Consider the following 13,220-nt stretch of genomic DNA (forward strand, 5'->3'; position numbering starts at 1 on the left):
ATATTTTTTGAGTTTCAAATTCCTCTCTCCTTCATTTGTCCCCCTTCCTTGAGAAAGTAAACATGTTGAAGCAGATCATACAAGTGAAGTCATGCAAAGCAGGCTTCCATATTAGCCATGTTGCAAAAGAGAATAGGTCAAAAAACAAGAAAAACAGTTTAAAAACTATGCTTGAATCTTCATTTAGACTCCATTAATTCTCTGGAGGTGGATAGCATTTTTTCATCATAAGTCCTTTGGAATTTTCTTGGATCATTGTATTGCTGAAAATAGTTAAATCATTCACAGTTATTTATTCACTATTGGTACTGTGTACAATGGTCTTCTGACTCTGTTCACTTTACTTTGCATCAGTTCATATAAGCCTTTCCAAGTTTTTCTGACATCATTTTGCTTGTCGTTTCTTATAGCACAGTAGTACTTCAAAGCCATGCACTACAACATGTTTAGCCATTCCCCAGTTGCTAAGTATGCCATCAATGTTTAATTCTTTGCCACCATTAAAAAAAAAGAGCTATAAGTTGTTTTTGTTTTTGTTTTTGTTTTAGTTTTTTGCAAGGCAAATGGGGTTAAGTGGCTTGCCCAAGGCCACACAGCTAGGTAATTATTAAGTGTCTGAGACAGGATTTGAACCCAGGTACTTCTGACTCCACTGCCGGTGCTTTATCTACCACATCACCTAGCTGCCCCTATAAGTATTTTTGAACATATAAAACATTCCTTTTGTTTTTATTTCTTTAGGAATCAGACTTAGTAGTGGTATTGTTGAGTCAGAAGGTCTATATAGTTCTATATATGCTCCTTTGGGCATAGTTCCAAGTTGAGAATGTCTCAAAGAGTGAAGAATGAATCCTTTTAATTCATGGCAAAGTGGCCATGAATAATAATGATATAAGACAAATCTGTAATGTTTTTCATATATTTTTAATCAGTTGTTTAAGGGCAAACAATTTAGAGGGCTTACAGAGAGAAGGGCAACTCACCATGTTAACCAAGAAAACTTAAACCTAAATACTATAAAAAAAGGCAAAGCAATACAATGATGATCATTAGTATTAACTAACATCACATTTCCTTATATTCCAGTAACTCACTCCTACTGTTCCATTTCATCAGTCCATTTGAGTCCCAGATGTCTCAAGTAGTCATCTGGTCCCTGGAAATCTTTTGGACATTTTAGAGTAGATTTCATTCTCAGGGCAACTCTGAAGGGGGCTGTGCTTCTCTGGTTGCAAATCATTTGTAGAGGTGCTTAGATAATTCTGCTAAAATCCTCTAGTAACAAGATTTAATGCAATTTAGTTTACTCTTTTTTTTCTTTTTGATTTTTACAAGGCAATGCGGTGACTTGCCCAAGGTCACACAGCTAGGAAATTATTGTGTCTGACAGCAGATTTGAACTCAGGTCCTCCTAACTACAGGGCTGGTGCTCTATCCACCATGCGACCTAGGTGTCCCCAGTATACTCTCTTAAATTTGATTTTCCAAACCTGAAATTTGAGGGAATTTTAGGACATCAAGTGGCTAATTGTGGAAGCTGGGAGAACCATATTGACCCTTATGATTCAGTTCTGGAGATAGCTCAGTTCTCTTTCTCCTTAATTATGCAAGTGTAACTTCTGTCTTGGGAGAAAGCTATTCAATTGCAGGAATTGGGAGAAAACCTTACTTCATTACATTTTTGAATGAATGTAGCCCTGTGTAGCTGGAAAACTGGACCACTTCTATCTACTGCTTAGAGACCCTTAACTAAGGACCTTGATTATACTGACCAGAAACCCAGTCAGATTCAAACATTGATGTAAAAGAATTTTTCACAGTTGTACAGTTCAAGTTGAAAGTTGGCTTCATAATGATCAGTTGATATTTCTATGATTGTATATAGATACTTGTCAGGGAATGGGCCACCTTTTTTTCTGATTTCAGGGAATTGCACATGTTCACTCCTTGAGACCCTACTTGGAAAGTCCTTACCCTTTAATCCAATTAGAAATCAGATTATCTAAAGTTGTATTGTTGCCTTTTAATTGCCCTTTTATTTGATTGTGTATAATATTTAAAAGTCTGTCTCCCCCTGTATTTTGGGTCCATTTCAAAAACTGAAGAATGCAATTGATCAAAATGCTCAGAAGTTCAAACCTTTATTTCTTCAGTCATTTCACCTTTTACCTGGAAGATTGTACCTCAGAGTTGTTTTAATATTCATTTCTTTAATTAATATTTAGGGGTTTTTTGTATGATTATTTTGAAAACTAACCATTTATCAGTTGGGAAATAACTCATAAATTTCATTTCTCTGTTTATTTGAGAAATGAGGCCACTAACAAATTTGATGCAACATTTTTTTTTAACTGATTTCCTGCTTTCTCTCTAATCTTGGCTGCCTTGGTTTTGTTTACAAACCCTTTTAAATTTAATGTAACCAAAATCATCCAATTTACATCCCATGATACTATCTCTTGTTTGTTCATAAATTCATCCTTTATTCATAGGTCTGATAGGTAAATTATTACATCCATCCTTAATTTGTTTATGGTATCACCCTTTATTTCTAAATCATATATCCATTTTGACCTTACCTTGGTAAGTGATGTGAGATTGTCTAGCAAACATTTTGAAAACAATTCAACCCATTGACCATATCTAGTTATGTATTTATCTTATCCTGCTCATACTGTTTGCCATCTCTTTGTGGAGAAGTGAGAAACCAGCATTTTATTTCCACTTATAATCCTATCTGGTAATGAGAAAAGAACAGAAAATGGGAACTCTGTACGAAACTGATTCAACCATCATGTTATAAGTATTTTTAATATTTCAAATTTATGTTAGTTCAATATTAACCTGCTCATCTTTGTCCTCTTCTGTATTTTCTTCAGCTTTCTTATTTTTAATGATTCATTGATGCACTTTTCTTCCTTTCTGTGTTTGTCATGCTCCTCATTCAATCCTCTTTCTCCCCCCAAAAATCCTTCATTGTAATTATCAAGTTACATTGACTGTCTGCTTCATCACCTTGGTGCCAAGAGGGGAAGCCGAGTTAAGTGGTAGTTTTCTTGTAACATAATTGGCCAATGTGTTAATTATGCAAATCACCTTGTTTTTCTTTACTTGTATAGTTTTCTGGTTCTTCCTACTGTTCCTTTTGTCATTTCTTGGAGTGCAATAATACTCCATTATATTTATATGTCATTTTGTTTAGCCATTCCCTAATTGATTGATATCACTTTAGTTTCCACTTTTTTGGCTACAACAAAATATTCTTCTTTAAATATTTTTGAATGTGTGCATCCTTTTGTTTTTTTACTTCAGATTATAAATCTTGTAGTGATATTACTTCAAAAGATAGGTCATGCATAATTTAGTGACTTTTTGGTTATAATTCCCAGTTCTTCTCCATAAGGGCTTCCCTAACAGTGCATTGATGTGCTTTTCCCCCCCAGAGTATCCCAACAATTGTCATGTTACTTTTTTTTGTTCATTTTTGCCAGTCTGATGGATCTGAGCTGGAACTTCAGAGCTGTTTTAATTTGCATTTTTCTGATACTTAGTGATTTGGGGTTTTGTTTCATATGATGGTTAATAACTTGGATTTATTTCATAAATCTTGGAGAACTGCATTTATTTTAGTACAATAACTTTTCAGCTTTGTGTCATTATCGTGAAGTAGGGGGACCTGGGCACAGGGAAATATTGTAATGTTTTCATATTGGACACTATTTTGTTCTGGGCCCGGTGTTCTTCATTCTGTGTTGACTTTTTGTGATCTCCATTTCCTAAGCCACTTTAGTCTCGCCCTTTGGTGCAGGGGCAAGTTCTAATGAACTCTGCTCATGCTCAGGAAGAACTTTTATGGCAGGTGTTAGCCACTCCTTGGGATTCACCCCTGTGGTATGCACATTGGAGAATGCTTGAAGCCTGGTGCTAAGTCACTCCCTATGTATCACCCTTGTTCCCCCAACCATGGAAATATATTTGAGCAAGGGTTGGTCTAGCTGGGGCTTCTTTTTTTCCTGTGGGCTGCTTTTGCTCCAGCTTCTTCTTTCTCTTCATTTTTCTAAGCTGGATCCATATGCTTCTCATGCTGCAGGAGCAATATGGCCCCAGCTCCATGCATCTAGGTCTATGTTGATTTGAGGTTCTTTTCTTTTCCCTTTTCCTTTTTTTTAAAAAACTTTATGTCTTGCCTCCTTTCTCAGATTGTATCTTTGTAAAATGACTGTCCTCTTTGTTAATCTCTCAATCATGTCTTTTGTTTAACTTTATTACTTTCTTAGAAACTACTGTTTCCTTTAAGAGATTCACTACTAACTGCTTTTTCATCCTAACTTCTTTTTCAAATAACTTTTTGTAATAATTTGTAAACCATTTGTGCAACCTTTGAACTAAAGTCTAAGCCTTTCTTACCTCCCTAAATCAGACTGGTGAGTTCTTCACAAAATGAACCCACATAGATTCTTTTTTTTTTTGTGGGGGGGGGGGGGGGGTTGGTTAAGTGGCTTGCCCATGGTCACACAGCTAGGTAATTATTAAGTCTCTGATACCAAATTTGAACTCAGATCCTCCTGATTCCAGGGCTGGTGCTCTATCCACTGCATCACCTAGTTGTCCCCCCCCCCCCAATAGATTCTTAAACCCCCTTACCCCAAAGCCCATTTCCTCCTGTCTTTAAGTTTTCCATTTTGTCTGATTCTCTCTACTCCTTTTTTTGGGGGTCTCTGAAAGTTTCCCTAAACACAGTTGTGATAGGTATTTCCTTTTTAGTTCATTTAAATTGTTTAGATTTGCATTTTTAATTTCTAAGTCACAATTTGGAACTTAACTCAATATATATTGTGACATGTTGTTTGTGACTAGAATCTTTCCAGCTCTGATAATCTATAAAAGTTTAAAAACCATTAATTGAGGCAGAACTTCAGTTTTCTTGAAATTGAGTGTTCAGGGGCAGCTAGGTGGCGTAGTGGATAAAGCACCGGCCCTGGAGTCAGGAGTTCCTGGGTTCAAATCCGGTCTCAGACACTTAGTAATTGCCTAGCTGTGTGGCCTTGGGCAAGCCACTTAACTCCATTTGCCTTGCAAAAACCTAAAAAAAAAAAACATGAGTGTTCAATGAGTAACCGATTTTCAGCATTGGTTGACTCAAAATGGTAGTTCAAAGTAAAGTTGTGCAAAGAATATTTGCCTCCCAGAAAGCTCAATTTGAAGTGAATTACTTGTTCAGGGAAGAAAACAAGTAGGTTTTTTGTAGTGATAAACCAATAAATTAGTTTTCCTTGTTTGCTATTTGAACAGCCCTTATCCTCTCTTCCCCTCAAAGCTAAGAAGTTGTGGTATGATTATTTTTTCCCTTTTTTCAGTTCTCCTAGTGAATAAATGTAATGCTGTATTTAATTTTTTAAAGGATAAAAGTGGTAGCCAGCACTCCCTAGGGTATTCTGAAGTTTTCAAAAATAATGCCATGTCTGAGCTAAAACTTAACTGAAGTTTCCATGGAAAACCTTCATAGGAGGAGGGAAGATTTGTTCTTTCCAGGTTAATTACTTCTTGACTCCCTCTTCCAAATCACTACCTGACCACAGGAACCTTGTTATGCATATCTATGTCCTTTTTTGGGGGGATCCTTCCAGAATCCACTTGAGAAATTAAACATTTGGAAAATAAACCATGAAACTTGAGCCATATTTGATATCATAACCAATACACTAAGTATAGAATTTTACTGTTTTCTCTACTATTCTTTTCATTGGGTTTTGTCGTTTTCAAAGTTCTGGTGCATTCATTTTACCCTCCCAAGAACCTTGAAAGTGGCAGGACTAGGACTAGAACCCATCAGTGGTATGGCTTTTCCCTTAATCCTGGCTTAGTCACTTTGTATGATGATCTGCCCCTGTCAGTTCAAACACAAACTTTATAAGCCCCTAATAAAATTGCAAGATACTCTACAAAATGATGGATACACAAAGCTGAAACCTGACGGTATTTAAACCAAGATCCAGGTTTTTTTTTTCTTGCCTCCCAAGTGTGCAATACTACCTATAAACCAACCAAGCTGTTAGAACTGTTATTTGAGATCATGATTAGCTAAATTGGGTATGTGGTGGCCAACCTACATATGCACATATACATATAAGTATAATATATATGTATATAAATATATATATAAAATTATATATATATATATATATATATATATATATATATATTTTAAAACTATGACCTGCTAAGAGACTTCAGATTCCATCAATGTAGGGAGTCATCTCTTAGATGAAAGTCTACATAATCGAATTATTATGAGTATTTCCATTTTTAAATTCCATCTTATTTTTTTGATTAAAATTTTTTTCTTCCTCTCAACCCCATCAAAAAATGAAAGAAAAGTTCTTTTAATAAATAAGCATAGTCAAACAGATTCTTATATCAGGCATGTCTAAAAAAATGTGTGTCTCATTCTGTACCCTAAGCCCATCATATTTCTCTCAGGTATCATTCTTCATCATCAGTCCTCTGGACTTATGCATTGGCATTGTACTAATCCATGTTAAGAAAGTATTGATGGGATGTCTATGGGATCACAAACAGTTCTGCCTTCCCATTGTCTAAAAGAAGCTCAAGATAATGCTCATTCTTTTCTCTTTTTATTTCAGTGAGCAGTACCAAGGAGTGGAATCTTAAAATAGAGGCTTATTTTGATGTAGTTAGTTCAAAACCATTTGATGGCCAAGTAATAGTGAGCATTCCAGGTTTGCAAATCCACCAGCATCATGACATTGAATTTTATCCTGGGAAAAGAATGATCCCGTTGCTTCTGAGCATCAAGGTGAGAGGCTAATTCTTGGAATGAAAACTAGTTTCTTTTTACTTTCAAAGGACAAGAGCCTATGTGAGTCATTTATCTCCCTTTACTCCTTTGCATTTTAAAAATTCACACTTTTAAAATTAATCCACATTGTGTATTCTTGAGAACATTTTCTTTCCCTTTCATTTTTAGCTTCTATATAAACTATATATTTTTTCCCAACTATCAGAATTGGAGAATCACTTAGACTCAGAAAAAATGGAAAAAGTTACTCAGTATGCTTGTCCTCCTTAAGGAGGCACAAAACAGACATTGCATCTTTAGTGTTAGAATATTATTCTAGAGGCACTAGAGTAGGTGCTAACTTTAATTTAAAAATGAAAAAAGGTAAGATTACTTTTTTCACCCGTTAACATTTGTTGACACATCTGATCCAAATGCAAACTTTTGTATGCTGAGGTAGAATGGTTTGTCCTCTTCCTTTGGGTGCTACTTGTATAGAGTCAGCACAGTCTGGTAACAAAAAAGGAGGGACTAGCATCGGAAGATCAAGACATGGGTCAAAATTACCTTGTCCCTGGGAAAAATCTGTTTGAATTGATTTGGTGTCTGTTAGAAGACAAACAGGAAAGGAGGAGCCTACTTAGAGCATTATTTCCATCAGGAGATGCCTGATGAATATTCAAATCAAACTGAGTTGAATTGAAAAAGCTTAATATCAGAAAATCTTGAGATTCTAAATCTCTTAGAGTTCTTTGCTCTATTAATTTACCTTTAATAGCCAGCATGGGTTAATTTGTCCTCCCACTCACTCAATACTGCTAAGTTACATTCAGAATTCTTCAATTGGCTTAGCCATAGCTTAATGATAAATTTTCTGTTCAGGTAAAATAGAAACTTTAGATTAGATTGATTATACTACCTAATTAGACAGGTGAGTGCTAAAGTGTAAACACTATAGAGGAGAAGAAAATGCATAGTATTAGAGACATGAAGCTCCAGGGGGCTGTTCTGAATTTCTATGATGCTACTTTCTTCTTTCCTTGTCCTTTATTTGCTTTTTAGTCTCTCCTTTTTCCTACTGAAATTGTGGCAGATTGATTGAAATGTTGTTTTTACCTTAATTTTTATTTCCCTGAACTTGTTAGTGTTCTCTGAACATGGGGTTTTTGACAATTCTATTTTGATATCTGGGATCCAAAGTGTCTAGACTCAAAATTTGAATTTGTAGTTCATTTTCTTTCTCTCTGACTTGGTGGTGTTTGCTATGGATGAAGTGGATGAAGAAAGCTGGACATATATGACAATTGTTTTAATTATTTGCTAGACATATGCCATAGATTACTTATTCAGGTTGATTTTGTTTCTTAAGAACACTCTCGTGGAGACTTGGTGGCCTAATGGACATGGAAACCAAACTGGTTATAATATGACAGTAACTTTTAAACTGGAAGGAGGCTATTATATTGAAAAATTAACTAAGGTGAGTAGGCCCTTTTGATTCATATGGTCTTTTTTATGTCACTTTTTAAATTGACAAATCAGTGAGATAACTTAAAATTATATTGCCACCACCATCATCTTTATCATTGTTGCAGTTGGTGTTGTTATGGAGTCATTTAGGTCAATTTTGGAAGCAAGCAAGCTTTCCAGGTACAATATTTCTCTTGCTTGCTCAAACTTCATCACTGCCAGAGAACTTGGTTCCATTTATACTTGGAAGGAGCTTTCAAAACATAAATACACCTTTTCCACAACTCCCTTTCTTTCCCCCCCGCCCCACTCCCTCCTTTAGTTAGTGGCATTTATGAAAACAGTGGAGTGCTTGGTCAGCAATAAAAGCAGTATATAAACATTTTTTGCTTTTGATGCAACAATATATTGCATTACAAAGTGCATGTTGGATAGTTTGCTGGAAGTTTGGTAACATTTAGAAACTATTGATATAAACCTTTCCCTGTTTGGTTTAGTTTGCAAGATCCTTTTTAAGTTTTCTTTTACTTAAAAAACTTAAACCTGGAAAATGCTCGAGTTATACCTAAAGCCCCTGGGGAAGCTTGGAGGTCTTCAGTCTCCCCAGAGAGCTGGTTTTGTCTAGCTGCTAGCCCTCAGAGCCTCAGAGCAATGTAGCTCATGACATTTCAGATAAATTGCTTCCCTGAAACAGATACAGTGAAAAGCACTGGTGTTAGGCTTCGATGCTTTTTTAATATCAATGTTGAGACACAGGGCTAATTGTTTCAAATAATGCTTGTGTTTTTAACTGTTAATGGCATTTGAATCTAATAATAATATTTAATCAATATTTAAACAGTTGACTGACAAATCAAGGTTTGCTGAGCCCTCTTCCTTGTTTCCAGTTTTTTTTCCTAGTGTGGCCCCAGGTGTGTTGAATATATTTTCTCTAATCTCTAGTTTATTTAGTTGTTAGGTAAAACTATGGTGTTCAGTATTCACATGTTCTACTGCTGCTGTGCTTTTGTCACATTGTAATATTTCATGGGGCTTGTAGGAGAATCCCACTCAAGAATTTTGTTCTCTATTGACTTCAGCCTACCCCTAGGAATTCAGAGTAAAGAGTCAGTAAACATTGTCTACTAGGTGCTCCCAGAGCTTATGATCTAATGGACAATGTTTATTAAAAAAAGTTGAAAAGACCTTAGATAAGAGAGTGCCTGGAGGTCATGATGAAGTCTTGCCGCTCCTGTGGGAAATTCTGAAGAGCTTCTGGAGGTCATGAAATCTAGGAGAGCAGCAGGGTGGGAAAGCTCTAATGTGCACCAGAGTGGATGGAATGGCCTCAGAAGCAAGACTGCTGAGGAGGTGGGAATTGGAGAGTGAGCTTCATCATGATCATGAAGGAGAAGCTGGACTGGAAAGGAAGTCGACTGACCTGTGTTGCCTTAAATTAGATATTTCATAGGCTTAACATAGACTATTTCTAAAAATGATAAAGACCATAAGTGTTTTCTAGTCTCTGAGACAATCATAAGAATTCAATTCTTTGGCAGCAGAGAAGCCTTTCATCTATCCTTGGGTGGCCTAGCCAGTCTCAACCAGTGTAAGAGCTTTCTCCAGAGATAATGAATTAAATTCTGAGAAGATCATATAGGACTGTCTTGAAAGAAAGTCAATGACATTGGAAATAAAAGCACCCATGTTGAAGTGTTTCTTTAGCAGCATCTTGCCAGCACTGCATGGATGGTGATTAACTTTTATGAAATTATAATCCCATCTTTACAGTAATGATAATTTCCAATATGAAGTTTTTTCTGTTATATTCTTTTTTTTTAAGGTTTTTTGCAAGGTAAATGGGGTTAAGTGGCTTTCCCAAGGCCACACAGCTAGGTAATTATTAAGTGTCTGAGACCAGATTTGAACCCAGGTACAGCTGCCCTATTGTTTTATTCTTAAAGTTAACAAGTGAGGTTTCTCTTTGTCTTATTTCTTTTATTGGTCTCATCATTTTTTTAAAAAAAGATTTTTTTTTATTCTGAATTTAAATACCTAAAAAAGAGCAGAACACAAAAAGAGGGTTCTTTATGAAGATTCATTTCCTACAACTTATTTTTTAACAAGTATATAATAAATTCTATATTATTGTCAAAACTGTCCTGCTTGTATCTGTGCTTCCTTCTGAAGTTCTTTTGCTCATTTTAAAAATATTTCAATGATACATCTATTGTTTTTTGGTGTTACTATTGCTTCTTCAATTAAAACTAAGAGGAAAATGGGGGGAAACACTTATAATTAATGTATTCAAACAAAATGATTCCATTAATTTCTAAAAACACTATCTTTCTTTGTATCTTCTGTCCATCACCTCTCTCTCAGGAGGTGGATAACATACATTTTCTTAGGTCCCCTGGAGTTCTTAAATCTTTTCAAGTTCCTTTCCTTTATAGTATTATTATTATGTATAAATTGTTCTCCCTGGTATTACTCCTCTCTGTGTGAAGTTGTCTGATCTAGGAATCTGAAATTGGTTCATTCATATCCCAAAGGTTTTTGGACATTCTTTGTCTATGAGAAGTCATTCAAGGCATATGTTTCTTTTCTTTTCTTTTCTTTTTTAGGTTTTTTGCAAGGCAATGAATGGGGTTAAGTGGCTCATCCAAGGCCATACAGCTAGGTTAATTATTAAGTGTCTGAGGCTGGATTTGAAGTCAGATCCTCCTGACTCCAGGGCGGTGCTCCATCCACTGCACCACCTAGCTATCCCCAAGGCATGCTTCTTAAGGAGTTTTTTGCTTTTCTTTCTTTTTTCTTCCACCCTCCCTTTCAGGATCAGGATGCTTTTGTGGGTTCTTTTTCCTTGTAGGTCTCTCCCTCTATGATATATCATCCTTCTTCTTAACCTCCCCAGTTACCCCAAACTTTGTATATTTCTACCTCAAATTGTGTATGTGTTCATTTCATATGAGTTAGGTTCATCTGATACCTACCCCTCCCATTGCTTTTTCCTTGTTCTCACTTATTTATTTATGATAAATAACAAGTTCTACTCCCTTCTTCCTCTTGTCTGCACTGGTAGATTTTTTCCTTTTACCGTCTCTTATTTTTACCTTTAAACTCCATGAAAAAGAACCAATCCACTCCCAGGTCTTCTGTTTTTCTTATTTAACTGTCTCAATATCCTTTGAAGACAGTATGGGTTTGTTTTTTTTTTGGAATCCCTAATATTATTTGGGATTGATTTGAAGGTGAGGCCACTATTTGATTTAGATAATTGTAATCATTAATGAAGTGAGACAATTTTGTAATTTTTGTTTACTCCATCTATCATGTCCAACTCTTCATGACCCCGTGGACCTTGGCCTACTCTTCTCTACCATCTTAAGTCTATTCAAGTTCATGTTCATTGTTTCCCTTATACTGTCTATCCATCTCAAACTCTACCATCCCCTTTTGCTTTTGCCTTCAATGTGTCCCAACATTAGGGTCTTTTCCAATTAATTCTTTCTTTAAGTGTTCAAAATATTTAAATTTCAGCTTTGGTATTTGACCTTCTAGTGAACATCCTAAATTAATTTCTTTTAACTATTGACTGATTTGATATCCTTGCTGTCCAAGGAACTTTAAATTCTTCTCTAGCACCATAATTTAAAAGCATCCATTCTGCAACACTCAGTTTCCCTTATATTTCAATTCTCATGGCCATATATTGCTGCTGAAAAACCATAGCTTAAACTTTGTGAATCTTTGTGGATGAGGTGATGTCTCTGCTTTTTAGTATGCTGTCCAGATTTGCCATAACTTTCTGTTATGACTATTGTCACCTTTTGTATTGATCTATGAGCTCAGGAATAGGAAATCTGACACTGTTTCTAGTTCTTCTCCCTTTGTTTACCAGGAAGTACTGGAATCATTTCAAGTCACCTTTTATTCTCTCTTGTTTCACCTTTCGTCAAGGCTTCCTAATTTCTCTTCACTTTTTTGCTGTCAGAGTGGCATTGTCTATATAGCTGAGATTGTTGATAGTTTTCCCTGTGACCTTAATTTTGACTTTTGATTCATCCAGCATGACATTCTTCATGATATACTCTACAGAGAAGTTAAATGAGATAACAAATCTTGTCCTACTTCTTTTCCAATCTTAAACCAATCAGTCATTCCATGCTTAGTTCTAATTTTGCTTCTTGATTCATATATAATTTACTTAGGAGACAAGTAAGATGATCTGGTACTCCCATCTCTTGGAGGACTCACTACATTTTCTTGTGATCCACACAAGTCAAAGGCTTGAGTTAAAAGTAGTAGTAGATGTTTTTCTGAAACTCCTTTGCTTTCTCCATAATCTATCAAAAGTTGGCAATTTGTTCTCTAGTTCCTCTTTCTCTTTGAAAAACCAACCTACTCTTCTGGTAATTCTCAACTCACATATAGTTGAAGCCCAGCTTGCAGAATCTTAAGTATAACCTTTATGGTATGTGAAATGAATGTACTTGTTCTGTTATTTTAAACTGATCTTTCCAATCTTGTGGCCGTGGTTGAATTTTCCAAATTTGCTGGCATAATGAGTGCAACACTTATTTGAGTTTTAAATAATTCAACTGGGATTTTCCCTCACCTCTACTAGCCTTATTATTAGCATTGCTTCTTGTGATTCACTTGACTTTATTCTCCAGGATGTCTAATTCTAATTCAGTAACCACATCATTGTGGTTTTCAGTGATGTTAAGATCTTACTTAATTCTTTTGAGTAGTCTTGCCACCTTTTCTTAATCTCTTCTGCTTCTGTTATATCCCTACCATTTTACTTTAACATGTCCATTTTGAATGAAACTTTCCCATGATATCTCAAATTTTCTTGAAGAGGTCCCTGTCTTTCTCATTCTTTTGTTTTATTCTATTTCTTTCATTTAAGAAAACTTTCTCTCTTCTTGATATTCTCCAGAATTCTGCATTCAGTTAGGTTTATCTT

General features: G+C 35.5%; 1 protein-coding gene across 3 annotated transcripts in view; it reads left to right on the plus strand.

Moving 5' to 3' along the window:
• The window catches only part of MANBA (mannosidase beta), a 135,866-nt gene that overhangs the window by 37,162 nt on the left and 85,484 nt on the right, over positions 1-13,220 (plus strand). For all 3 annotated transcript variants that reach the window (XM_074228778.1, XM_074228779.1, XM_074228780.1), the window contains 2 exons: positions 6,645-6,817; positions 8,169-8,279. In XM_074228778.1, the coding sequence (XP_074084879.1) occupies positions 6,645-6,817; positions 8,169-8,279 (284 nt within the window). The remainder of the gene's footprint in view (positions 1-6,644; positions 6,818-8,168; positions 8,280-13,220) is intronic.

This window comes from Macrotis lagotis, chromosome 3, assembly GCF_037893015.1.
Source record: "Macrotis lagotis isolate mMagLag1 chromosome 3, bilby.v1.9.chrom.fasta, whole genome shotgun sequence".
Taxonomy (NCBI): Eukaryota; Metazoa; Chordata; class Mammalia; order Peramelemorphia; family Peramelidae; genus Macrotis; species Macrotis lagotis.